The sequence below is a fragment of the Artibeus jamaicensis genome, unplaced genomic scaffold (genome assembly GCF_021234435.1).
Source record: "Artibeus jamaicensis isolate MK-2021 breed Jamaican fruit bat unplaced genomic scaffold, CSHL_Jam_final contig_2790, whole genome shotgun sequence".
Classification (NCBI taxonomy): Eukaryota; Metazoa; Chordata; class Mammalia; order Chiroptera; family Phyllostomidae; genus Artibeus; species Artibeus jamaicensis.
The window spans coordinates 3,684,018-3,711,342 of record NW_026521616.1 but is presented as its reverse complement, the minus strand read 5'-3'; the positions used below and the strand labels follow the sequence as shown (position 1 = coordinate 3,711,342).

Sequence of the window (27,325 nt, the reverse complement as noted above, 5' to 3'; positions counted from 1 at the left end):
CCCCTGATGATACAGGGCTCAGCTTCCAGGACAGAGGTGGTTCCAGGGATAAAGCTGAGCCCATGATTCCAGACTCTCCAGATGAAACCCAGGCAGGGAATAATGGGAAAGAATGAGCTGTCAGCATGGGAGGAGACAGTGGGGTTGCTAAAACCATCTGGGTGTCCAGGCCTCAGGCAGGCCAGAGCAGTGCCATCTAAGCCCTGGGGACTGTGTAGGGAAGCGTGGGTGGGGCAGAGCTAAGTCGGTTATCTCACCCACACAGTACAGCCGAGGCAGGCAGTAGAGAGTCAGCAAGGCCAGCTCTCCAGAGTTGCTATAAGAGATGTCCTCTGGCCAGCAGAGCCTGCAGTGCCAAGTCAGTTTAGGCAAGTGAGGCCCAGAGAGAAGGGCTAAGGAGGGGCTCTTTCACCCCTTTTTAAAAATTATTTTTTATTTTATTTGTTGGTTTTAGAAAGAGAAAAGGAGAGAGGGAAAGAAAGAGAGAAACACTGATTTGGTATTCCATTTATTCATACATTCATTGGTTGGTTTTTGTATGTGCCTTAACGGGGATGGAACCCACAACCTTGGCACATCCAGACTATGCTCTGACCAACTGAGCTGCCCAGCCAGGGTGGGCAACTCTTTCACTCTTACAAGGAGCAGACCAGCTCTCCGGTCCCAGATCTTGGCTGTGCCACACTCTCTCTCTCCTAAGTGTTATTAACCAGACAAAGGTTGTGACCCATGCCATGCTACCCACTTCTTCCTTTTCCCACGAGCCTCCTGAGTTCCTTTATGTTAGTGGTCCCTGGGAAACCCTGCTTACCCTGGTCTGTGTAATTTCATAACCCTGCACTTCCTCGTTTGCTGTGAGAGCTGAGCAAACCTCAGACAAGCCTTGCTGACCCTCTTTTGACCTCAGTCAAGCTCACTCTGAGACCCATGATAACCCAGTGTATCCCTGATCAGAGCAGGCAGAGGCATTGTCCCCTCACAGGCCAGTCAGGCATGCCACTTACTCCAGTCCAGGTTAACCCCACAAGCAAGGAAGTAAATGGTTAGTGTCTTCCTCCTTCCCAGCGCCTGGGCCTCTCTGGAAGTAAACCATGTGACACTGTAGCCTGTGGGTTGTCAGATGAGTGGTGACTATGGGCAGCACCCCAGACTCCTGTCACTTCTTAAGAATAGTGATACCTCATCTCTCCCCAGTGAGACCGGGTCACTTAACCTGGTGGGGAAAGAAGAAGCACGCGTTTCCTCTTACATCATTCCTCATGAAGAGAACAGAGTCTAGTTCCATAAGGATGCCACCAAAACACCTGTCTTGCCACCCTAGATTCTGCTCCCAAGACACGGCATCACCTATCTACCCACACACTTTACCAACCACTTTCAGCCAAGAAAATCCATTGAAATACCATCTTGCAGTAGTCAGTTAGAGGAGAGAGCAGTATGCACTGAGCAGGTCTTAGGTAGGCCTGTGGAGACCTGGTGAAGCTGATCCACTGGAGGATGGGTCTGGGCTCACTGTCTCCATTCAGAACCCCACTGCTGTGCGGCTTGGTGTTATTAGTAAGAGCACAGGCCTTGGAATTGAACTCACTAGAGTTCCAGTACCTGCTCTGCCACTTACTAACTTTGTGACCTTAAACAAATTGTTTAACTCTAAACTTCAGTTTGTTTGTTTGTTTATAAAATAGGGATTATAATATCATCTGTTTCACAGGCCATCGTGAATATTAAATGAGTTAATACATGAAAAACAGCCTTGTCCTTGGCCAATACTAAGCTCTCGATAAATGGTAGCTGTTACTGTCACAATCATTGTTGTTCATATCATCCAGTTAGAAACTCAGGAATCTTCTCCTACTAAATCACTCCCTATTACCCATGCTAACCCTGTCCCTCAAAGGAAGTGTCTTGGGCAGCTGCATGTTCTCTACTGATCAAGGCCAAAAGTGAGAGAGTAAGGAATGGAGCCTGGGACCACCCAGGGTGCAGTGGCTTCTGAGCTGAAGCTGCAAGCAGGGAGGTGCCATCCCTGGGGAAGGCTCCACGGGCCTGGCAGGAGACTCCACTCACTGGCCAGCTCTCTCCCAGCCTACCCAGGCTCCAGGGCAGCTGAGCAAGGCCATGTCATGTGAATTCCTCTAAGGGGGCCCAGCAGCGCTGACACCACCAGGCTGTGGTTTTAAAAAGAAACCAGGGCAAGGTCTGCTGAGCTACAGCATCTGCTCCCTGACGCCGTCTGGGGAAAGGGAGCTTCCACCCCTTACTCCCAGCTGTTGGCCAGAATTGATTCCTATCAGATCATTAGCATGAATTAGATTTAAGTTGGGTGATTTAACTTTCTCTGTTGTTTTCCCCTTTGGTGTTTTCAAAATGAAAATAGACCCAAAGTTTGACTTTGTGAGTGTGCAAAGGAGAATGAAGAGCTGTGAGTGTGTGTGACTTATCATGTGGATCTGTGACTCTCAAATTCAGAAAGAGCCATAGAGTACAAAAAGGAGTGATTGGTTTGGGGGGAGGAAGTGACAGCTTCTTTTTACCCCCTCACACCTTGGGGCTCTTTGCAAGAAATGGTCTGAATAAGCATGGAATGGGGGTGCTGGAAGGACAGAAGGGTGAATCTTGTAAGGGTCATGGGCTCACAGTCTCCTCTCTTCCCTTGCCTCATTTTGCCACCCAAAGGAGGAAGATGTGGTGATTGAAGACTTTGAAGAAGATTCAGAGGCTGAAGGCAGTGGGGGTGAGGATGACATCAGGGAGCTGCGGGCCAAGAAGCTGGCTCTGGCCAGGAAGATAGCGGAGCAGCAGCGTCGCCAAGAAAAGATCCAGGTGGGGCTGCCTGGGGAGGGGTTTCCCATCAGGGTGTGCAGACCGGGGAACGAGGGAATGTGAGCAGCAAGCAGGGGTGAGCAGGAACCCCAGTTTTCTTTTTCGGTCACTAAATTCTGGTAGCACATTTGAGGCCTGGAGGCTCCCTCCTTCTGGGCTCCAAGGCAGGGGCAGGTTCCTCTAAGAGAATCTAATGAAAGCTTCTCCCCCTGAGATCGGCAACTTCATGATCTTCCACATAGTTTCAGGAAATTTGTTTTTAATTTTTTTTTTTTAATCTTTAGAAGGGAAGGGAAGGGAAGGAGAGGAGGAGAGAAATATCAATGTATGGTTGCTTCTGGTACATCCCCTGCTAGAAACTGGCCCCTGCTGGGAACTGGCCTGCAACCCAGGCATGTGCCCTGACGGGGAATCAAACTGCGATTGTGTGGTTCACAGGCCCATGCTCAATCCATTGAGCTATACCAGCCAGAGCAGTTTCAGGAATTTTGAACCTTATTCTAACACTGCCCAAGAGGCCAGGGATTCTTTTTTGAGAACACCCACTCTCAGGGGCAGGATGCCGTGGCCACAGTCTGCTTATCTGGACTCCCAGTGGGATGTCCAAGCCCCTTTGCAGACACTCTAAACCTTCCCAGGAAGCAACTACTGCACAAGGGATTCCTCTGCCATCAGCCATTCCTCTACTTCCAGTAAGTTTTTCACTGTGGCTCTTCCAGTTCTGCCCTCGTGCACTATAAGCTTACTTCCTCTTATCTAGGGCCCAGTGCAGACAGGGAAGAGCCAGTCAACTGCCCCACTTAACCCTGTGCATAGAGGAGCATCAAGCCTCTTTAGGAATGTCTGTTTTCAACTCTCTTCAGATGCCCCTCACCTATGGCAGAGGCCTCTGTGCGTGTGGCCAAGCAGACCTGATCACAGACCGGGCTCCACCACTTACTAGCTTTATGACTTTGGCCAAATTGTTTTAATTTCTCAGAGCCTGTTTTTCCTCATCTGTAAAGTGAAAGTGATAACAGCACCTACCTCTTAGAATTGCTGTGAGGCCTGCAGAAACTGGCCGGTGTGAAGTGCCTGAGCACAGTGCGTAGCATACAATATGTCCTCTGTAAATGGTCACCATGCTCTGATATTACCCCTCTTGCAGAGCCCTGCCCTGCCCTGGGAAGGGAATAAATACCAGTTGGGATCTGTTGTTCTTTAGACGGATTCCTGTCCCCTGAACACGGGAGTCAGGTGGGTGATGCCTCTCCCAGCGTCACCTCCTCAGCCCTCCTGCCGTCTCTCAGCTGGGGCCCCGCACAGCAGCTTCAGCCTCACATCACCTGTCTTCCTGTCCTGTGTCTCTTTTCTCCCCAGACCATCCATCTTCCCAGAAGTTTTACTCATACCCACCACCTCCATTTCTTGACTCTCAAGTCCACCACTGGTCTAATCTGTTGTGTCATAAGTCACCAAGTACCCGTCTTTATCAAATCTCGGTCCCCATCAGAGTTGACTTCCCATAGCTTTGGACCCTGAAGCCATCTTCCTTCAGCTTCAGTTTTACACAAGTGAACCCTGTCTTCTCTCTCTGTGTTGACCTATGCTTCCTCACCACTGTTCTTTGCTTGGTCTCGTCCTTTCTGTTCCTTCTTAGTTTCAGTGCACAGAGTTGGCACTCAGCAAATATTTGTTCAGTGACTTAATAGATGGTAACAACTAGAGCATCATCGTAAATTCCTCACTGGGTTTTAACCCCTCTACTCTGTTGTGTTTTTTTTTAATCAAATCTATCTGTTCACTCATCCCCTTCCCTCCTCTCTATTCTCATTGCCACTACTGCTAGTCTAGTCCAGATACCGATGTGGAATACAGCAGTCCAGGCCTGTGCTTTGCACAGCTCTGGAGGGTGTCGTTTACCAGGTGGTTTGTGAATGGCACATCTTGGAATTGTGTGGTGCCCTGTCCGTATACTGGGTTCACTGCCTCTAATGCATCTGTATGTGTTTTCATCATTGTCTCCCCAAAAGAGTCGTTCCCCCACTCAGAAATTATCAGTGCATTTGCTTGGCTAATATAATAAAATCTAATCTCTTATTATGGCATTCATTGCCTTCATGTGTGTTCCCAACCTCTTCTTCCAAACCTTGGGAACCCTTACCATATATTACATTGGTTAAATAATTTACCTTTTCTGAGCCGGCTTCCTCGTCTATAAAATGGAAGTGGTAACAGCACCTGCCTCGCCCCTCAGCTCAGCAGAGCATGTGAAGGGCCGTTCCGGACCCGGGCCCCCTGCCTGTGCAGCAGCACTACCCTTCCTCTCCCTCTGACTCCCAGGTTCTTATCCATACTCTTCCCTTTTCTCCGCTCCACATTCCTGTTACCTGTTGAAATTCTCTTCCTCCTACAGTCCCCAGATGAAACACTATCTCCCCAGTGAAGCTTTCCCTGATTCCTCCCAGGAGGAATTAATCTCTCTCTGTTCAGTGTACCTATAGCACTGATTTATGCTTCATATGTGAAACTTATATCACATCTCAAATTACACTTATTTCTGGACTTCTTCCTTCACTTGGAGTCAGGTACCCTGTGTTCAGCTCAGTTTAGGAAGTGGTGGTGAGCATCTACTATGCCAGTGGTCAGGGAATACGGGAGTGACAAAAAAGTCCCATCCCAGAATACACAGTGGAGTGGAGAAGCCAGTGATTTGACGTATGAATGAACGTTGTTACAGAAAGGAAGGACAGGATGCTGCAGGTACCTGTGCTGTGGGGCCGTGGCCTTGTCTAAAGCGCCATGTTCAGTTCTGCCTCTCCAGGGGCGAGCAGTACCTTCCAAGTAGGAAGCCTTGTATGAGACTTGACTTCCGGTGCCAGTGGCTGCCCACATCATGTCCTTTAGAGCAGGCTACTCAGGCCCAGGCACCAAGGGCCTGCTGTGGTTTGGCCAGAGCTGGGCTGCTGTGGTCCCTTTAAGAACAGGCCCCACATGAACCACTGCTGGCGGCCCTGCCTCTTGTCAGCCTTCTTCCTCCAGCCTCACAGCCACAGGAGGATTTCTCAGCAGAGGAAAAATTCCCCCCTTTCCTTCTCCCCCCACCCCTTTTAATGCCCGGGGCCCTTCACTTCCATAATTCTTCATTTTCCAGCCTTGAACGTAAGCCAGACACATCTGTCTGGCCATATGCGTGAACCCTGGAGTCTGTGCCGAGGTGGCTGTAAAACAGGGCCGGTGAAGGCCCTTCTGGGAGAGCACACACATGTGTGTGCCCTCGGGCCGTTGGCTCCCTGCCCAGAACCACGGGGCTGCAGCGCTCCAAACCCATGTTAACCTTTTCTTATTTTTCCTCTTTTTGTTTACTTTAAGGGGGGGAAATCCCAAGGAAAAGGGGTAAATTGTCCTGGGAGTGGGGGAGAGGCTCCTAGCTAGAGAGGCCATTATTGTTGGCAGGTACCTGGGTCACACTAATACAATAAGGAAGAGAAGAGCATCGAGTGAATTAAGATTGGAGAGATGGGCTGTAAATTACACTACTCTGAACTCCATCAGTCTCCAGGGGTGTTAACCGAGAGGTGTAAGGCAAGTCCCCAGCTCCCAGCGCCTTTTACAGATGCAGCAAAACAGGAACCACACATGTTTGGGGAAGGGGATATGAAGATGGGGTTGAAAAAAATCCTCCTGGCCCCCATGACGGCTATAAAGTCCAACTGAGATCTGGAGCTATAGCCACTCCCCCACTTCCCTGCTCACACCTAGACCCCTGGGCCCAAGCTCATCTGTGGGTCTGGGGGAGGTGGGGCCTGGCCTCACTCAGCAGCCTGTCCTTCCCTGCTTCCGGCATTGCACAGAGGCTGGTGAGTGGGGCCGACTGGAGGTCAGAAAAGGGGTGTGGGCAGCTCTCGGGGCCTGTGCAGCTGGAGCCCCAGCTTCCAGACAGGCCCCTGGATGCTAAGGGGCCAGATCCGCCCACGGGGGGGCTTTGAGGCCACACTCTCCAGCTCAGCCTAGACTTTGCCTGTTGCCTGATACAGCTGTCTTCATATCGGATTGGTTCTGCCCACCTTGCTGCCTTCTACCCTTCCAGTTCTTTTCATTCTCACTGCCTTTCTTGGGGGGGGGGGGGTGTCCAGAGACCGCAGCAGGGTACATGGTTTGTCTGGGAAATTGGTCAGAAGTGTTTCATTCCTAACCAGGCCCCCAGGGCAAAGCAGTCACTGAAAATCCTCCTCCAAGCATGAGGCGTGGCCTCTTGGCACCTTGCACTGGCCCTGGCCCTATGAATCCCCCGCCTCCTCTCTGCCTCCATGAGGCTTTGCTGTGATTTGTGCTGCTGTCGAGCGGGGTCAGGTTTCCTGAGCAGTTGCAAACATCCCACCTGAAACATAACAGGCTCTTCCTCTGGCCACAGCTATTGTTTCCCTCCACATTATGGCCACAGTCTTGCTCTGTAGCCAGCAATGACATGTGTTCTGAAAATAGCTTCACTCCCCTGTCCCCTTCCCGCCCACCCACCCTCCTGAAGATGCAGTCACTCCTTTGTGGTGGCCCCAGGAGTTTTGCTCTAAATATAGCTGCAACCCATTCACGCTGCCACCCAGCTGGGGGTGGGGGGGGCACTGTGGAACAATGGGGCACGCACAGAGCCCCCCACACCTGTATGGAAGCTAGCGGAAGACAGACACTCAGCTCTGGCTCCTAGCTGTCGGAGGCAGGGTGGGAGCGAGCGCACTACCAGGCCAGGGGCACGTTCACTCCAGGGCAGGAAAGCACATCAGCCTGTGGAGCCAGGCGACCTCCCTCCCCACTCAAACCTGTTCCAGGGCCTGTTCCAGCTTCTCCGCAAACTGTGGCACTGGGCCTCTGGTGTGCTTCAGCTTCTCTTGCCTCCCTGGCTTCAGCAGCATCCACAAGGTTCTAGTCCCTTACAGAAGGGTCAGGCTGTTGGCTGGACCACCCTTAGGCTGCTGCCTGAGATAAGTTCAAAGGTGTCATGCTTCCTTTCCCTTAGGAAAGGGCATACTTCTCCGGCATGCTCAGAACAAGAGTTATCAGGCAGAATTCAACCTGATTATCTTTCAAATGTCTTCCAACACTGAGATTCCATGATTTAGCTCATTGAGCCCCTGTGATACACCAAACTCTGTGCTTGGTATTATAAAATAAAGGTGCGGGAAAAGGCACTTCTCCTTGAGCTCCTTATGATCAAGTTTGAAAATAAGATCAGTCTTCACAAAACAATCAGAAGTAGCAAGCAAGTCATCATACTTGTCACTTTGAAAGAGAAAGCAAAGTGTATGTTAAGCTCTGTGGTACCGACTTTGGACACCTCCAGAGAAGGGGTCCTAAGTACAACTTTCGCATGAGCACCCTGAATGAAGATGCTGAGTATACTGCCCCCAGGGGAGGCTGGTGGCTCTGCCTGTTTTCTATGCAGCAGCCACTCCCTTGGTCTCTGTAGCTGGAGAAGGAATTGCCTCCTGTGCTGGAGATGGGGAAGGGCCAGGCAGAGGACTGCTGATTTCTATTATGACTCATGGTACTCTTAAAAAAAAACTATGCTGTTGATTATCTTACCAACTATTCCTATTTTTTATTTCATTTTTATTTTTCATTAAAAAAATTATGCCTCAGTGGATTGAACGCTGGCCTGCAAGCCAAAAGGTTGGCAGTTCCATTCCCACTCAGGATACATGCCTGGGTTGCAGACTAGGTCCCCAATTAGGGGCACATGAGAGGCAATTAATCAGTGTATCTCATACATAGATGTTTCCCTCTTTCTCCCTCCCTGCCCCTCATTCTAAAAATAAATAAATAAATAATTTGAAATGAAAAATACACATTTTTTTTAAGAGTACCACAAGTCATAATAGAAATCAGCAGTCCTCTGCCTGGCCCTTCCCCATCTCCAGCTCTGCTCCCTAAGTAGTTTCCCCAGATATTTACCCTCCTGGATATATAGAAGTTGAAAAATGGAGCTGGGAAGGAAGCTTGTTCAGTTGCTGGTACATGTATCAGGCATGTTGCTAGACACTTTCACGTACAAGGTGACTGTGGAAATTTGCGGTATTAACAAAACTTCTCATTTCTGGTGAAGACACTGCTCTACTGAGAGAGGCCCAGGGATGAAGGATTCTGTCATCCCAGGAAGGCAGGACACAGCCACACTCCCTGCGGAGCCCTAAGGAGAAAGGAAGCCTGAGGCCTTCTCGTGTTCTGGGCTCCTCACGCCCCACAGCTCCTTTGCGAGCTCACTGTATTACCTGTATTTGTGATCCTCGGTATCTCAGTTTCCATGGGGTTAGCATCCCCAAATCATCGCTAGTGTCTAGAAGAAGGAATTTAGCCTCTGCAGAACTCCTCCCAGGGACCCAAGGCCGTTCGCTCCCTCATCAAATGTTATTGCGGACTCTCTCTTTCCTAGTTCCCCACCAGCTTGCTGAGTGATGCTCCCTTACTTCAGAGAAAGTTGGTCACTTAGCACCTTCCAGATGCAGAGTTATTTTTCTCTTTCCCACTTTATGACAACTTGGTCCTTATTGCCACTGGTCTGATTCAAAGTATTCATGCTTTCCGTGACTTCCCAGTTCATTGTCCTAAAGCACTGTGGCCCAGTCTTAGCTGCAGTAAGAAGGGCTCCTGTGGAACTCTCCTTCCGGGTCAGCACACTGGATTCCAAGCCAGGGCCAGTCTGTCTGAAATGCAGCATTCCAGTTGCCCCCACCCCCACCCCCACCAGAGGCTTCTGCAGCTTTTTACTCATACAAACAAAAATAAATCTCACTACCGGCCTCTGAACTCCACAGCAGCATGCTTCCCCCTTCTCCCCAAGCGTCCCATGGCTGTGAGTAGGGACTTGGCACTCTCCCCACCGACATCACTTTTTCACTCCCTGCGCATCCTGTGTCCTTCTCTCACCGTGCGACCCAGAGATCAGAATGGGACGTGACGGCCGGCACAGGCGCCGCGCACAGCTGCCAGGAATCTGACGGGTAAAATCTGGAAAAGTTGGGAGGGCAAATGCTAAACACACACACACACACACACACACACACACACAGCCACTCAGAGAGGGCCGGAAACACAGACACCCACAGAAAAGGGCTTGCTGACTCCCGATCCTTTCTCAGTCTGCCATTCGTTGGAGGGGACTGGGCCAGTCTCATGACCCAGGTATGACCCCTTTCAGGGGCCCAGTGGTACCCCAGGAGGAGAGGGAACAGCTTCATTTTATCTCCTGAGCCTCCATGAGGGCATGCGAGGAACAGGAAGCAGTTGTGTGGTGACTCACTGGGCAGAGCCAGGTTAAGGGAAGTTGTCTGCGGGTGTCCTGGGGACCGGATGATGGCAGTGCAGCTCAGACCACCCTCATACATTTGACCCCACCCCACCCCTGGGGAACCAATAAGTCTGTCCTCTCCCTGAGAAGCTGTGGCCTCTGTTCACCTTTCTGGCCTGAGCCAAAACTCAGAGAACTAGGAGCTCCCCTAGACCCTGCTCGTAGATTTTCCTTCCGTCCTGCTGTCAGAAGACACAGGTGGGCTTGGTTAGCCCCCTTCCTCCCTTGGCCATTGGGCTTAAAGGCCCTCCCGTCTCTTGCCAGCCCTAGAGGTATGATGGTTTGAGGTCTTGGGAGTTCGCTGTTCACACAGGGTCAAAAATAGCAGCCAGTTCCACTTCCTTAGAGTCAAACCAGGGCTGGAGTGTCATTTCTGGAGACAGAAAAACTGAGATGTGAAAGGAGTCAGTGGGGCAGCGGCACAGACACACTGCCCGGGACCCAGGGGCCCTGTCAGCGCGGTGCTCGTCCCTTCCTCCCAGTGCGATGCTTGTTCTCCCTCTCACCCAGAAAGAGGTTTCAGGACCTGTGACACCAAGACAAATGTTTCTGGCAGTGGAAAGGCTGGATAGGGGACACTGGGAGCTGAGAAAGTGAGTGAGGAACAGGGATCCTGAGGTTTTCTTGGTGTGAGGAAAAATAGTAGAGAGTTATTAACCCAACCTGAGTGCGGACTGCATCCTGTTCTTCCAAAATGCTCAAGCCGCTTGCTACATACACAGTGTCGTATGTCATCTATCTTTGTAAGAAAATTAGTTTTACAAAAATGCCCCAGCCTAGTTGGGTGGACTGTGTGTCACTCTCTAGTTGGCAGCACCGTGGGCAGGGGCAGTGACCCAGGCCCCCTGGGAAGGTGGCTGGCAGCAGTGGCACTTTACCCAAATGAGGTGAGAGCAATAGGAAAACCAGCAGACTGGGCCTCCCAGCTGTATTTCTCATGCCTGCCAGCGTGCTGTGGCTTGTGCCTTCCACCAGCTGTGGTGGCAGTGGCAGCAACGACTTACTCATAGGGAGAGGTCCCCAGCAGGTCACAGAGAAGCCACCCCCAGCCTTCAAAGACATGCCCTTTCAGTTTTACTGTCATTGCCAGTGAAACCTGAGCACCTTCCTCACTGACTGTTAGTGGCCAGGGCCCAGCACCGTGGGCCCCATCACGCTTGGCACGCACATCTGCTCCCGTGCCCTGCGCCTGTGTTTGTGCTCCTGCCAGCTGGTGTGCGGTAGAAGGCCTGGCTGGGACGGGACAGAGCTGGGACTTGCTCACCTGTCCCTGGCCCGTGTGAGTACCCTCCAGCTCCATACATCGGGAGCGCACTTTCCGGGCAGGTGCCAGCAAATCAATTTGCTTCTTGGTCATGACCCCCAGAAGAGGAAGCCACACAATAGACTTTGCCCTGTAGTGACAGGCATACCCAGAGCCACTACCACATATAAGGCTTTGTTAAACTGGAGAAAATTGGGTTTTCCCAGGTGTGCACAGAGCTTCCCCAAAAGACTAACAGGCACTGGGCCATGTGCTCCCCAAGGTGTGCTGCACCAGCCACTGGTGGCCACATGAGGTGTTTTTTTAGTGGTGGTGCGCAGGAGACACTTGGACTTTTCATTGTGAAAATTCAGTTTGCACTAGTAAACATACATGCCTTGGCTGTCAAACCCTTGATACCATGGATATTACTGCTTAAGAAGGAGCTAAGCAAAAAGATCAGTTGATTTAAAGTCAACTTGAAGAAAAACATCAAGTAAATAATAGTACATATAGATTGTACAGAGTAGTGGCAGAAGAGTGCAAATAGAACACAAAAGACTAGCCTTTGGGAAACACTGCACGGCGTGGGTCAGGGGAGGGGGCAGTTCCGATCAGTCTGAGTGCGGACCTGCCAACTGAGTCCTGCCCTGTCCCACCAGATGGGCTCCTGCAGCTGTGGGTGACTTCGGTATTACTAGTTGTCAAGCATCACTTTTTTTGTAGAGCCTTTGAGTTTAATTTCTTTTTAACCACACAGTGGAATAAACTGAAATACAAATTCTGTTTGGGATCCGTATGTGCATATATAAAGTGGGTGGACTGAGAGGCACCCCCCTGTACTGTATATGAAACCACCTCCGTTATCCAAGGAAACTAACTCACCCTTGCAGGGTTTTAGCCCAGGTTCTTACATTCAGAGACCTGTTATTTTTAATACAGCAGGTCCTTTCTCAGTCCTAGGCAAGGTTTTAACCACTCCCCATTCCTGGGGCCATTTGGTATCTGTTGATTTTTATTGCGGTGCTTTGCCCAGCCCTTGGACTTGTCCCTCGGGCCTGACAGGGGCTGGCTGTTCCTCTAGAGGGGAAAGAGGTTCAGGGGGCAGGATGCTGACACACTGTGGAGTCAGGGCCCTGGCTCACCCACCCACTTGCCTGCTCACTCTTTGGCTCACTCACCACTCTGTGTCCCTGTAGGCTGTCCTGGAGGACCAGAGTCAGATGAGGCAGATGGAGCTCGAGATCAGACCCTTGTTCCTCGTACCAGACACCAACGGCTTCATTGACCACCTGGCCAGTCTGGCACGGCTTCTGGAGAGCAGGAAGTACATCCTGGTGGTGCCCCTCATCGGTGAGTCAGGCCAGAGCAGCCCTGCACGTGCACCGCAGCCCCCTCTACACACATGTCCCTGGTTCAGGGGCCAGGCAGGCAGAGCCCCGCGGGGGCTGTAAGGCAGGATTTGCAGGGAAGTAGGGAATGTGTGGGGCAAGGAAAATTGTTTAATAATCAGAGCAGATGAAATTATTATGGCTGATCCATGGCTTATACTGTGTGAGCAAATGGACTCCTGTGTCCCAGCAACCAGAGGCTGCATGAGCCCAGCCCTTGTTTTTATCCTTATAAAGCTTGCAGTAAAACAGCAAAGCTGGTTCCCGTTATTGGTAAACACTCAGCCCTGGCAGATAACGGCAGTGCTGCTGGGTGGTCTGGCAGGGAGGCTGGGAGGATTTTGAAGTGGTTAGATGCCTTTGGTCTGATTGTCTTGTAGCTTTTCATGATCATTCTGTTGGTTCAAGGTAGCATTCTTCCGGCCAATGTCACCCTAAGGCTGAGATGACAGAAACCCTCCAGAGCAAGCCCTTGGCTCATGCCTGTGGACTCCTGCCACTTAGTCCCTTACCACTGTCTGGTCATTGGTGCTGGTGCGGGGTCAGCATCTCAGGGGCCAGCTAGCTTACTTCCATCCTCAAGCAAAGGAGCCCAGCTGGGCTCTCTCCAGGAGACTGTCTAGGCACCCTTAGTTCTTGGAGCTCTGTGGTAGGTCAGCCTCAGGATGAGCTTTGGGCTCTGGGCTCCTGTCTAATCTAGCTGATACAGCTGATGTAGCTGAAGACTGTCCTGTGCAGAGGGAGGGTCTGGGAGAGGATTGGAAAGCCCAGGCTTTTTAATGTCCCTTTCCCAGCAGCCACTTGGGGCAAGTCAGGAGCCCTGTCCCCTGGAGAAGCCCCCAGACTGGCAGTCTGCCTGCCGAGCCACCTCTGACATCCATGCCAAGATGTTCCATTGGGCCTTCCCTCCCAGTCCCAAGTGTCTTAGTGCCAGATGAGGGTGGAAACAAAGGGCAGGAAACATCCGCCCCTGCAGAGGCTATAGAACCCTGGGGGGTTGTGGGAAACACGTTAGCACCACCTGAGAATGTTGGCACAGAAGCAGCCCTCGTCCCGCCTCCACCCTCCCTGTCTTCCTTCCCCCTCCCCATGTGGCCTGGCCAGAACCTCTTAAACCCAGGCTCTCAAGCTGAAGGGAGGGTTTTCTGTTCTTCAAAAGTAGAGCAGCTTTTCTCCCCACGGCAAAGCAGCAAGACCCTCACGTTGTTCTAACTTCCCCTCACTGGCTCCTGGGGTGGGACAGCTTTCGGGCTTGTGTGTGTCTGTGCTTTCTTGCCAAATTTTCAGGGGGAAGAAAGTAAATTGGACACGTTTTTGCTAGATGGTCAGGAAATTACAGAACTGAGAGAGGTGCCATCTCAGGAGCCCCCTAAGACTTAGAAGGAGCCTCAGACACCATTCCAGGCTAGCAGGGTTCTTCTTCACCAGCAGGGATTGTGCACGTACTGTGTACGTAGTTTCCTTGTTCCTGGGTGCTCCAGTGAATGGCAGAGCTGCAGCCACTGGTCTTGAGGGGCTTTTGGTTCAGTGGAGAAAGCCAGATTTGGTAGGGAAGGAGCAAACATATGAGAAAACCCAGAGGATACATGCCAAATAAATAGATGGCCCCAGGGGTGTTGGGAAATGACAACTCTGTGAAAACAGTCCAGGCCAGCCTCTTTGAACCTTCCTCAGCTGGTCAGGGCCTTGGACTCGCAGGGTCTATAGAAGGAGCTCCTGTTTAATGAGGCTTCCTCAGAGGACTCCTGCCCTCTGTCCAGAGCAGAAAGGGTTAAGCCACCAGCCTTCCCTGCTTGTTTCTTGTGCTCTTTAACCTGCTCTGTGCTCCTTAGGCCTGACCCCAGCATCAAGAAGCCCCGCCTGGTGCAGAAGCACAAACAAGCTTCCCCTTTGAAGCCTGTTTAGCTTGGAAGCAGGAAAGCAGATTTTGGGATGGAATACCAGTTTTTTGTGTTTGATGTTCTGTTTGCTGTACCATATGCCCATCTCCCCAACTCAGCCATGTACCGTGTGTATCCCATAGCCTCAGGTTGCTGAAACCATGGGCATCGTGTGTGTGTGTGTGTGTGTGTGTGTGTGTGTGTGTGTGTGTGTTCCCACACAGGCCTTTTCCAAAGAGTGTCTCTGAATACCCAGACAGTGAGTGCCAGGCTCACCATGGAACAGCATGCTCATGCTGATTCCCCAAGCCATGAATCATTGCACCGAGGAGAGGGCCTCAGACCCCAAACTCTCCCGGAGCCCCCAAGGAGTGCATATTTCCCACTTGACCTCAGGCTTTTGGCTGGAATTTTGGAAAGAATCTTCACCAGAAAATGAAGCCGTGTCCCAGACACATAGGCAGGCAGGCAGACAGACATACACACACGCACACACACATTCAGTATCAGAGGAGGTAGATGTGCCAAGGGCATGGTTTGGGGGAATACCAGGGCTCTTGCAGGCGAGGCCGTGACTGCTGATTCCCACTTGGCGACCTCCCGCCCTCTGCCGGGACGTAAGGCATAGAACTTTGCCCCCTCTTAAACTGCTGTAGTCAGGGCCCAAGCAGATAAGGGAGAATGCCTCTTCTCCTTCAGCTGTTGCACACCCTCACCTCTCCTGAGGGATCCTTTCTATTGGATCCTATAACTGAAGAACGCAATAGAGGGGCCTTCTTTCCAGGCCCCTCTATTCTTCTCAGAAGAAGAAACCCTCTATTTCTTCTTCTGAATAGAGCAGCTCCAGAAAAATCCCTGTAAGTTCTTCCCAGGAGAAGCGCAGGGCCTGGAGGAAGAGGCAGAAAGGAGAGAGTGCTGTGCAAAGTCTGGGGTGTTTCTTGCCCCCAAGGTCCCCTGCTTTCCCTGGAAGGCTCCTGTGGAGCAGGGTGGATTCTGTGATCGGGGAAGGGGCTGGCTTGGAAAGCGAGGCCTAGGGTGAAGACAGGCGCAGTGTTTGATTGCGGACTCTGCTACCTTGTGGAACTGTGTCTCACCAGTGATCAATGAGCTGGACGGCCTGGCCAAGGGTCAGGAGACAGACCACCGGGCTGGAGGCTACGCTCGTGTGGTACAGGAAAAGGCCCGGAAGTCCATCGAGTTCCTGGAGCGGCGATTTGAGAGTCGGGACTCTTGCCTACGGGCCCTGACCAGCCGTGGCAATGAACTCGAATCCATTGCCTTCCGCAGTGAGGACATCACTGGCCAGCTGGTAAGATCCCCAGCAGAAAGGGAGTGCTTATAGCCAGCCGTCAGAACAGGGTCCCAGGGAGGGAGGGGCTAAAGGAAGGTCAGGCAACCTGAGCAGCTGAGGGGCAGCCACCATCGAGGCCTGGGAGCAGGAGTTCCACGTCCCGTAAATCACCCTTGGCACAGCTGGACTTGGCCAAGCAGGGCCCGGGCGTGTACTGGGGGGACTCTGGGAGGTGACCCTCCCCAGCACCCCAGAGGCAAAGTACACCTGTGCCTCCCCCACACGGCACCCCTCCTGCTCAAGAGTGTCTCTCACACTGTCTTCTTCCAGGGTAACAATGACGACCTGATCCTCTCCTGTTGCCTTCACTACTGCAAAGACAAGGCTAAGGACTTCATGCCCACCAGCAGAGGTACAGCTCTGTCCCCTACCCTGCCTGGTCCTGCCCTCCTGGAAGTCAGACCCTCCTGTCTTAGCTCCCCCGCCCCCAGGCAGTGTCAGGTAGGCCCCAGGCCCACTCGGGGCAGGCCTTGCCCGGGAGGCTGGGCTCCACAGTGAGCTTTCCCACTTGGCGTGCATCCATTTCCTTTCTTGGGTCCTCAGTGAGTTCTCTGACAGCAAGAATGTCTTTATGATTCAGTGTAGCTTATTCTGGCCATAGTCTCCTGAACCCAGCCCTCTGCAGCTCTGAGAGGACAGTCCCCAGTGGTCCCTGCCCCAGTGGTCCCTGCCCCATGCTCATCCTTTTAGTTCATGCCTAATGTGTACCCTGTATCAGGCCGGCAGTGGAGGCACGTCCCCAGTGAGTAGTGGGTGTCTCCCTTCCCCTCCCTGGGGCGGTAAGCTGCAGCACTTCTCGGGCTGGCCCGAGCTAGAGGCAGGTGAGAGCCTGAGCACCTCACTCAACCTGGAACTTTCCTGCACAGCCCTTGGAGTCAGGGAGGCTCCAGTGTCTCCTGCTCCTGACTCCCAGGAATGTGGCCTTTCTTCTTTTGGGAGGAAGTCCTAGGACCTCCATCTGGTTTCTGTCTACATACATGTCGTGTCTTATAGTTGGTTTTTAGTCACCATCACCCACCTCCTCTGCTCGCTTTCCTAGCCCTGGCTTCCAGGCTGGTCTGGGGACCGACTGCTATCCTGCTGCTCCTCCCACCCACCCACATCAGTGCAGCCACTCACTCCTGCCTGAGTCTCTGTCCCAGGGGCTGAGAATGAGTCCACAACGGCCCTTCTTTAGATGGGCCCTGCCGTGTTGCTTACACGCACTATCCTTAGAGCCAGAGCTGGAGCATTTGAATGGTGAAACGGAGTCCTGGCTGAGCCAAGCAGGGGCCGGGGCTCTGCTCCCAGGCAGCCCCCCAGGGTGAGGGGCACCTTCCGAGGGAGAGGAGGGCAGGAGTGCAGACGGCCTTGTTGGGAAGTACGGTTCAGATACTGCTGCGGCCCCACCCAGCCTCAGAGCTGTTTCATTCTTAGCAGAGACACATTTTGGCTTTGGCCCTACTAATCTCCCCACCCCCACCCCCACTTCACCCCAAACAGCCTACAGGAACCCATTGCCATCCTGGGGACCGCCCCTATCAGAATTACATCAGCAACGGCTAGTGTAATCAAACCCCATTTGTCAGTGTGAATTCTTAGCAGATTAACTTGTCAGATTCACAGAGAAACTGTCACCAAATGTTTATGTGTAAACGATGTTGAATTTTAAAATCATGTGGATTATGGCGGATGGTGCCTGACAAGATGACAGTCTCTGGTTTCTAACAAAGTGAAGTTACCAGTGTCAAAACAGAGGATGTTTATTGTTAAAAATGTCTCAAAGTATCCACAGAAACCCCTGCAGACCCCTGCCAGCAGTGCTGGGCCTTGGTTGGCTGACCTAAAGCCTGGGACTCTCCTGGTCTGAGTCCCAGGGCAGGAATGGTGGAGCTGCAGACAGATGTGGGCAGCCGGCCGGGAGCCCCACACAGCACTGAGCACCACCACCCCGCCCTGCCCAGCACACCCATCCCCAGGGGTGTCAGGCACAGGCATTTGAGCGGCTCAGAGCACCCCCTTTACCCATGGCCACCTTCCTCTCCTACTCTGCCCACCACAGCCCCTCACTGCCCCTCACACTCTCCTTCCACCTCCCCCTTCTCTCATCACCATCAACCCCAAGAGCCTCTCCCTCCCTCCCTCCCTCTCCCCCCAAACTCCTCCCAAGGCCGACAGCCAGTTCTCAGCCTCCCTGCCTGAGCTGGCAGGCCTCAAGACTGCTCCATCCCGCATGAACCTTTGCAGGCCCCAGCCCAACCAGCACCCCACAGTCGGTCAGCCCCCCCCCCATGCTTTCTGTGCCCCGCTGCCTGCTGGACTGGCTGAGGAGTGGGCTTGCCACCTGAGGGGCCTTGCCAGGGGCAGGAGTGTGGAGGGGGAGGTCACTTGTGCAAGTACTTGGCCCTAGCTGAAACTCCCCAGTACAGTAAAAGGTTCAAGAATTTGGGGAGTAGAGAAAGGTGGAAGGCATCCTGCTAAAAGTCCCCTAAGAAGAATGAAGGCTCTCTGTCTGTGCCAGTATAAAAAGGTTTTTAAAATATACAAAATTTGAACAAAGTAAGTAGGGCTAGGACTGTAATGTTGCAGGGGTACAAGCTCATATACCAAGTATGTATACTGGTGATGTGCACAGAGCCACCTGGAAGATTCACAGAGCTGCCCAGGGGGACAAGGTCAGGGACACAAGAAGGGAGAGGACTGGGAGCATGTGCCTAACTTTCCCTTTCCTTTTTTCTCTTCTGTGCTGTGAAGAGAGTTCCCCCATGGATTACTTTTACTTAACAGGAAATCATTTGGCTACAGCCTCAGGCCCACCTTGAGACAGCTTTGCCAAGGACCCTTTTGCCCTGTCCCCTCAGGGCTCCTTTGGGCTGACCCCTCTCCTCCCGTCTGCTGTTCCATCTTGTTTTCTACTCTTACTGCTGTAGAGCACTGACTGACCTGCTGGCCCGGCGGGAGAGGATGTACAGTACGATGAGTGTTCTGAGGCCAGCCACGCAGTTAGGCGCCGTGGGAGGAAAGGGGTTTCTTCTACTTCCTCAGTTCAAACTCCTGCGAACGGAGTGTACAGAGGCTGGTGGTTTGGGCAGCTCTCAAGACGCAGAACTGTGCGGAAATCAGGGCTCCAGCTCAGCCCAGCACGGCCAGCCCTCCCTAAGCCGGCAGTGGGGGGCGTCCTCAGCAATCATCTGTGTGAGGGAAAGGATTTGAGGAAAGGCCAGAAAGTGCCTGGGCTTGACCTCCCAGGACCACATCTCCCTCCAGAGAGAGGTGAGGGAGGCGCCAGTGCCCCTGCCTCCTGCCCTTAGTGAGGTGGTTCTGCTCTTTTATGCCAACAGAGGAGCCAATCCGACTGCTGCGGGAGGTGGTGCTGCTGACTGATGACCGGAACCTGCGAGTGAAGGCACTGACGAGGAACGTGCCTGTGCGGGATATCCCGGCCTTCCTCGCGTGGGCCCAGGTGGGCTGAGGGGACCACACTGGGGCCACCCCCCGTGGAACCGTTCCTGAAAGGCCGCCAGGTGCCCAGTGTAGCACGGAAGATGCCCACATGCCTGAGCCACCAATCCACCCAGACAATAAACCATCCTCTTCCAACCCACGCCGTGGCCATGCTGTGGGGGAGCTGCTCCTCACAGAGCCCCTCCTGAGGGTTGGGCAGAAGCTGCCGGGCCCTCCTGGGCTGAGGTTTAGCAGGGAGGTGGCTGGCTGCGGTGACAGCAGGTGGGCGGGCTAGACAGGCCGCCCCTGCTCTCAGCCTTTCTCCCTCCCCCTGCCTCCTTCACGGGCTGGGGGACGGCCTTCTAAGCTTAGGGACTCCCACTTTCTCAAGTGGAAATGGAGCCAGGGGGTTAGACTTTCCATCAGATGCAGAAGAAATCACAGGTCCCTTTGATCTTCAGAACCCCTGTCCTGAATGTGTCTAAGAGGCTTGGTCACGCCACGCAGGGAGTGCCCAGGGTGTGTCTTTTCTCCTTGAGGCCTGAATTCCCACGTGGACCCAAGTTAGGCTCTGGACAGTGTGCTCCAAACAGCAGCCCCAGACCCCCTGCCCCCACTGCTACCCCACCCCACCCCACCCCAGACACACACAGCGGCCCACAGCGCTTCCCACCCTTGTCAGCCTGGGTCTGCTGCACTTTGCCGCTTGCTTTCCCCGTGGATGGTCATGGGTCTGAAGGGAAGGGACATCTGGTCTCAGGCCCACACTTCCTCTCCCCTCTTTGGCCTTCCTTTTGCTCTAGTTCCCACTGAACAAAATTTCCTCAGACTTTTCTCAGTTCTTCCCTCCCCTCTCCTTGTCCTCCACCTTTACCCCCTGAACCATCCCCACCCTCCTTTCTGAGTGGTCCCTCTCACCCCCCAGGTCCCCCAATTTTCTCACCTCACTTCCTTGCCCTAGGGGTTCTCACTTTGAACCTCCCTCCTCCTGCAGTACCTGTGGCAGGACCCTAATGACGCTTTCCCATCCCTGACCTTCCCCAGGCCCGTGCTCTGAGGAGCTTCCAGACGTAGCACCTGGAAGACAGCATCGTCTGGCCTGGACTTCACACCCAGCTTCTAGCTTTACCCTAGAAGAACTAGACACAGGGGCCTTTGAGTTTTTTGTTGCCTCTTCATCCGGCACCTGCGTTCACAGCCTCACTCAGGCTTCCTGCTGGGATGCGCTGTCACAGCCCAGGGACCGAGATGAGGGGAAGACAGGGTTTTGAGGAGGGGCCAGGAGTATGTTTTGATGGGACCAGAGGGGGCATCCCCCAGAACCCCTGTCAGGCTGTGTAGCCTGGCAGAGGACGGGAGCAAGGCTGTGCCCAGCCGAGGCCCAAGATTATGCCAGAAAGGAGGACTGTGCCAGAGAGCCACCTTCAGTGGTTTTGGGGTATTAGTTCCCCAGAGCCTCAGAAGACTGGGCTCTTTGGGGTACAGTGTCCCCAGTCTCTCCTTTGAGATCCTCTCCCCTGGATGAAGGCTAATGACTGGGTGGGTGGGAGACCCGGCTCTCCTTTCTGTCCTATTTGCAGCACTGGTTTTGTTTCCTTAATAAATTTTTAGTTACGAAACATACCTGACCTCTTGCTGATCTGTCTCTGGGACTGGGGAGGGAAGACCGTCCAAGCCTCTGCACCCTCGTGAGGTTCGGGTTTGTCGTCCCTCCACCCACCCTGGTGCTGGCACCCAGGTCCCAGTGCAGGCTGGGAGAGAGGTGAGGGTTCCAGGGTCCTTGGTTACTGCTTTATTGCTGTTCGGTTCGAGTATAGAAAATGGAAGCGGCTCTGGAAGAGCCTGTGTACAAGGTAGAAAATATACAAAAGAAGAGGGAGCTAAGGAGACCACGTTCCAGCCCAGCCCAACCTGGGCTTGGGGTACGGGACTGCCCGGGGCGCATGCAATAAATATGGTCCGGGGGGGCCCCAGGAAAGGGAGGAAGGGACACGGCAGGAGTGGGAGACCCGGTAGGCAGCACTGTCTCGGCCCTCTGTCTTCAGAGGAAGGGAAGGGTTGGCCCTGGGGCTAGTGCCACTTGTGCAAAATGAGGAACTTCACATTATCAGTCCCGGGGCGGGCGGGAGCGGGGGGCGGGGGGGCCCTCCGGCCGGCTCAGTCCCCTCCCAGCTCCCCAACTCTGCCCGACGCTCCGACCCCAGCGGGGAGATTCACAGTGAGAATGGGTGTGGTCGCAAGGGCCGGAGGTAGGGCTGGGAGCATCCCGACAGCGACACCCCTACCCCCAGGAGCAGCACGGAGCCTGGGGAGGGGGCCGATGAACCACAGGAAGAGGCGGAGAAGGGCCGGGGGTCTCCTTTGGTCAAAGCTGATATCAAAAATATAAATCTCCCTTCCCCCAACCCACCCCGTCCCGGGGTTTTCCCCTGACCCCCATCCCCGGGCTAAGGCACAAAGCAGTGAGGCCAGGTGAGGCCGCAGGGAGGTGGGGCCGCCGCCACTGCGGTGCTGCGGCCGCTGCTACTATATAGTCGCGGCTCGGTTTGCCTGCTCGCTGCCGCCGCTGCTCCCTGGGGGTGCGGGTCGGGGCCACGCGTCGGCGACGATGAGGGCTGGCAAGGGACGCTCTAGGTGGGGGAGAAACGGTCGATGGTCCGGCCGTCAGGCCCGGCAGCCAGGTGCGCACCCTGGCTCAGCACCTCGGCCGCCTTGTCCGGACTGAGGCCCAGCTCCGCGGTGAACTTAGCCAGTGGGTAGAGGCTCTCGAGCGCCACCTTGGGGTCGTGCAGGAAGTGCGTGGTCTGCGCCAGCAGCTCTGCCGCGGCCGCCTTGTCCTGCTGCTTCAGGCTCAGCTGTTCAGCCGTGAGGCGGGCCACAGCAAAGACGCCCTCGGGGAAATCGAGCTTGCCCTTGCCGTCGGGGCCGGGGACGCCGGGCAGCGCCCCCAGCCCCGCCAGCGCCCCGGCCGCGCCGGCCGCGCCCCCCACGGCGTGCATCTTCATGTGGCTGATGAGGTTGCGTTGCTGAGCGAACTTGCCGCCGCACACCTGGCACTCGTAGGGCTTCTCCCCCGAGTGGATGCGCATGTGCTCGGTAAGGCGGTACTGGCGCGTGAAGCGCATGCCGCACGCGTCGCACGCGAAGGGCTTGAGGCCCAGATGGCTGCGCATGTGGCGCGTCATCGTCCCGCGCTGCGTGAACTTCTTCCCACAGATGGTGCATGGATAGGGCCGGGTAAGCCAGTGCGTCTTCTCGTGTTGCCGCAATGTGGCCGGGTCCTTGTAGCTCTTGTCGCACGACGCGCAGCGGTATGGCCGCAGCAGTTCGCCCAGTCCGCCCGGAGCCCCAGCGACCTTGTCCCCACCGCTTCCGAAAGGGGGGCCGAGGCCGGCGGCTCCCGCCGCTACCTCGGCCGCCTCAGCCCTGCTATAGAGCGCCTCCTCCTCCTCCACGTGCGCCTCCACATGCGCATTCAGCTGCTCCGAGCTGGGGAAGCCCTTGCCACACGGGATGCACACGTACAGGTTGTCACCGAAGCTCTCAGGCTCACCATAAGCCAGGTGTGGACATGGGTAACCCTCGAGGTGGCCGCCGGGAGGGCTGGGATCCTCGCTGCTGCCAGTCTCCTCGCTGCTGCTTTTGTAGTCGTCAACGTCGCCGCCTGCACCAGGCCCGTCCAAGCTGCCTGGGTAGCGCGGCGGTGGCGCCAGGCCGAGCGGGGGTCCCCCGGGCGATGTGGCTGGGTCCCCGCCGCGCTCCTCGCAGCGCTCGCCCGGGGAGCCGCGCTCCCGACCTAGCTCGTCACCGTAGCTGCCCAGGCCTGGCTCGTGCTTCATCCAGCGGTAGAGGAGGCTGGGCCCGTCGGGGCGGCCGGGGGGCTCGGGTCCCGGACTGCCGCCACCCCCACGGAACGGATCCGGAGGCGGTACGACCTCCTCCAGCTTCTGGAAGGGCAGTGACGACAGCGGCGGCAGGACGAGTGGTGGCTCCTTGTAGGCTGCGGGGCCAGCGCTGGGAGGGCTGTCTGGGCGAGGAGGCAGCTCACGCTCGCCCGGTGGCCGCTCCGGAGGCACGGAGCCCGGCGGGCTTTTCTTGGACAGGTCCAGGCCGCAGAGCGGAGAGCAGCGGCGCTCCGGGGCGCAGAGAGCGGCTGCCGGGCCAGGGCCGGAGGCGTACAGCTCGGCGCAGTGCGTGTTCACTGCGGCCTCGGGGCCCGAAGGCGGCTCGGCGCTGGGCTGCGGCGGAGGCCCGGCTGGAGACGAGTAGCACGTCTGGATGACGGGCGTGGCGGCCCGCAGGCCCCGGCCCGGCCGCCCGTAGGGTGCATAGCCGCCGCCGCCACCGCCGCCGCCCCGCAGGTGGCAGTACTTGCCGTGGCGCTTAAGGCGCTTCTTGCACAGCGCCACGAGGTCAGGGATCTGCAGGTAACTGGCGGCGGCCAGCACGGCGCCCAGGCTCGGCTCGGTCCCCGGAGCCACAGCCGCTGCCGCCGCGGCCTCCGCGCCATCAGCCAGGCGGCCGGTGTAGATGAAGTCCAGCACCAGGCGGAACACGGCCGGGCTCACCATGTCATGGTCCAGGTTGAGCAGGTTGTCATGCACCACCAGGGACTTGAGGTAGGCGCTGCTGGCCGCCAGCACGTTCTTGTGCGCGCGGAAGAGGGCGTTCTGCACCACGATGATCACGTCGCACAAGAAGCCCTTGGTGCGCTGGTTGTTGAGCTGCAGCAGCAGCTGCCTCGAGTGGCCGGGAGCCTCCATCGTGTCCAGCATCGTCTGCCCAGCACAATCTCCTGCGGGGACACACACCGGTCGGGTCAGGGCCGCATGAGCCCTCGCGGCCGGTTCCCCAGACCGGCGCCTCTCCCTTCCACTTCCCCTTCCCCTCAGCGAGGCCAGAGCATCGAGCACCACCAGCCTGGGCACTGGAGGATGAGTGGCCTCCGAGTGTGGACGCCTGGGTGGGAGGCCCGCACCAGAGGGAGCAGGACAGTGGCTGCTGGAGAGGAGGCCAGGCTGGCCTGCACCCCCTTGGCCAGAGGCACCCGGCACGCAGGCTGGGTTCTGGGGGCTTCGAAGGAGAAAACTGTTCTGACGAAGTGACCCCTTCGGAGACAGTTACCCGATTTGAGGAAAATGTCCGCTTCAGGAAAAGTCATTCAGGGCCGAGAAGTTTGCCCAAGTGGGATCTAAGGGAGCCGAGTGGAAGGCGCCTCCCGCCTCGGGAGAAGTCGCCCTAGTTGGGGGAAGTGATCGGAGGAGGGGAGCGCCGTGGTCTCCGTGGCGCCGCCCCGACCGGGGGCTGTCAGGCCCTAGTTGGGGCCGGACCGCGGCTGCGGCACGGGGAGCGGAGGCAGCCGCTGCGGTGGCGGGCAGAGCTCGAAGGCCGGGCCCCGGCGCGGGGAGGGCGTTATATCGGGGCAGGAGGCTGAGGCAGGAAGCAGGTGGGGGGGAGGGGGGGAGCCACGCAGCTCCCAGGGGAGGGAGGGGGCAGCGCCCCGGGCGGGCACCGCGCGCAGCCGGCTGCGGCCCTGACCCCGGCCTGCGCCCCACCCGAGTCCCGGCCTGGCGTCGGCCTTAGGTCTGCGTTCACAGCCCGGCGCCTCCCTCCCCAGCTCCCCTCGGCCCCTTCTCCACCGGAGCTCGGCCGCCCCAAACTTAGGAAAAAGTTTCCCAACTTCAGACAGGCCGGGAGGGGCGCGTCAGCCCCAGTCCCCGGGCTCCCAGCTCTTCCTCTCGCCCCCCATTTCAGCAAAGCCGGGCAGCGGCGGGGCCCGAGCCGAGCCCTGAGCTGCCCTGCCCGCCTGCCCGCTCGCCGCCCCACTCCGTTCTCCGCCTGGCCCGCAGGGCCTCGCGGCCCGTTACCTGCGGCCGCGGCGGGCCGGGCTCCCCTCCCTGCGGCGGTGGCAGCTCCCAGCCGGCGCCCCACCCGCCCCGCTGCCAGGCGCCGAGCTGTGCCAGGGCAGCGCCCCTGCCAGCCCCGCCCGCCGGCTCTCCCCTTCCCTTCCCCTCGCCTCTCCAGCCCATGTGCGGGCAGAGCTGGCCCCGGCCGCTGACCCCGCCGTGAACCCGGCGCAGAGCAGCGACCCGGTGGTCTTGGGTCCCCTAGGGGCGACACCCGGAGCTCCGAACCCCAGCCGCGTCGGGACGCTCGCACTGGAGGATGCACCCGAGGCGGCCAGAGCGCGAGGACCGGGCTGCCCCGGTCCCCTGTCTCTCCGGGTCCCCAGCCCGACGACCCACCTGGGGGGCATGTCGGAAGCCCCGGGCCCGGCTACCGGCGGATCCAGGGGGGGACGTGGCTGCGCTGCGCTGCCCTCCACCCGCCGGGCCGCCGGTCGGTCTGTCCTGCTGGTCCGTCCTCCCCGCGTCCTGGTCGCGTCTCAGCCCCGCCGCGCTTTCCGCACACTCTTATCTGGAGCGGCCCGGGCCGGCAGGCTCTGGCTGCGGCTATGGCGCCACCTCGCGGCTACGCGGGGCTTTGCGCAGCACAGCCACGACCTCCCTCCCGCGCACCTGGGCTGGAGGCACGCAGATGCGCAGCAGGATCGCGGAGGGGGCCTATTCTCGGGTTCGCCCTCCCAGATGTGCCCATCTGGAGACCCAAGCCCCGAATCTTTGAGCCCCAGACATCCCGGGGTTTTGAACTAAACGCTTCCGTGTACATATTTCCAGATTCTCACATCGCCCCAAGTCGGAGAAGTCCTGCCCTCAAGGAAGAGACTCTGGTGACAGTAGATGGTGGGAAAGAGGTTACGAAAATCCTAAGGGAGAAGAAAATAGACAAGATCTCCTTAGACATTCCTGGTGGGGGCTATTTCTACGCACCCCCAAGCACACCCGCCCTCGGACACATGGGCTAGGTATGCAGAGAATAAGCCCGTTCGCACCCAGATCCTCTCCAGGTATTGACACCCGTGGGCGCGAATGTTTGCATAGACCTCGAGAGGTTTACGCAGCTGACCTCTCCCGGGAGTTCTAGTCCTGACTCTCTGGGATACTCCCGGGGGCTGCCACGTAGCCCTCCGTGAACCTGGGGAAAAGGGTTCCCAGACAGCTTGCCCTGAACTTGGTCTCTGGAGGAGCCCCAGGATATTCGACTGGGAATAACACCTCTTGGGGGTCTGGCAGAGGCGACTCCAGCCCGATGATTGCCCAAGCGAGCCGTTTTGAGGGACCCGATTGGACGACGTCGCCTCCAACCCGGAGACCCAAAAGAAACGGGACAGGAGGGCCTGCAGCCTTGCGGAAGCCAGGTCCCGCGCCCCACGTGAAGGCCAGATCTGGCAAGTGACCGCCCTTCTGGGAGGGAGCGGACCCGCACTGGCGCGCGGGCACTCGCCGGGCTCCGGAAGTGTCCCCCGCGGCGCGCGGCGGCTGCACCGGTCTGGCAGCAGCACCGGTCCCGCCGCGGCCCACGCTCCGCCTCCTCCCCCTCCTCCTGACCCCCGCCCACACGTGAAGGGTGGGAGTGGGTCTCCGAGCCCATCCGCAGCTTACGATTGGCTGCGCCTCCCTCAGCGGTGGCGGGAGAGGCTGGGGTGCGGAGTTACCATAGTAACCGGTGAGGTTCGCCCAGATCTCGTCTCTCCCAAGGCCTTGGAGAGCTTAGCAACCACTCAGGGTTTCTGGGCGGGTGGGGACCACGCTCGCCGCGCAGGGTGCGGTCATCGGCACCCCAAGTCTCTCCAAAGAGGTAGTGGCTGAGTCACTCATTGAGGGGACGTGGGCGAGGCTACTCGCTGTCCCAGGTAGACACCAAGGGTCCGGTCGCCCCCCAGAGACTCCCCTTCCTCTGCGGGAGACTTCACGGCCTCGGAGCCCAGGAGGCGGCTCCTGGTCTCTACAGGTCCTTCTCGTCCTCACCGCGTCCTGAGTCTGCCTGCGCCCA

The 27,325-nt window shown here is 56.5% G+C and overlaps 2 protein-coding genes across 3 annotated transcripts in view; one reads left to right on the top strand and one right to left on the bottom strand.

Annotated features, from left to right (window-relative positions):
* The window catches only part of SMG6 (SMG6 nonsense mediated mRNA decay factor), a 237,378-nt gene extending 216,325 nt beyond the window's left edge, over nt 1-21,053 (top strand). The window contains exons 15-19 of the mRNA XM_037133716.2: nt 2,677-2,823; nt 12,587-12,740; nt 15,756-15,967; nt 16,280-16,361; nt 19,330-21,053. Coding sequence (XP_036989611.2) covers nt 2,677-2,823; nt 12,587-12,740; nt 15,756-15,967; nt 16,280-16,361; nt 19,330-19,460 — 726 coding nt within the window. The 3' untranslated portion in view covers nt 19,461-21,053. The remainder of the gene's footprint in view (nt 1-2,676; nt 2,824-12,586; nt 12,741-15,755; nt 15,968-16,279; nt 16,362-19,329) is intronic.
* A 156-nt stretch (nt 21,054-21,209) lies between these two features.
* HIC1 (HIC ZBTB transcriptional repressor 1) lies at nt 21,210-25,803 on the bottom strand. 2 transcript variants are annotated; one of them, XM_037133720.2, is made up of 2 exons: nt 25,678-25,803; nt 21,210-24,227 (listed from the first exon to the last, which is right to left on the bottom strand). In XM_037133720.2, exon 2 carries the CDS (start codon nt 24,205-24,207, stop codon nt 22,063-22,065), a length of 2,145 nt encoding a protein of 714 aa, XP_036989615.1. In that variant the 5' UTR covers nt 24,208-24,227; nt 25,678-25,803; the 3' UTR covers nt 21,210-22,062. The 2 variants fall into 2 exon arrangements, with proteins under 2 accessions (XP_036989615.1, XP_036989614.1); XM_037133719.2 differs by lacking the exon at nt 25,678-25,803 and adding an exon at nt 24,557-24,807.
* Between the last annotated feature and the right edge of the window lie 1,522 nt (nt 25,804-27,325).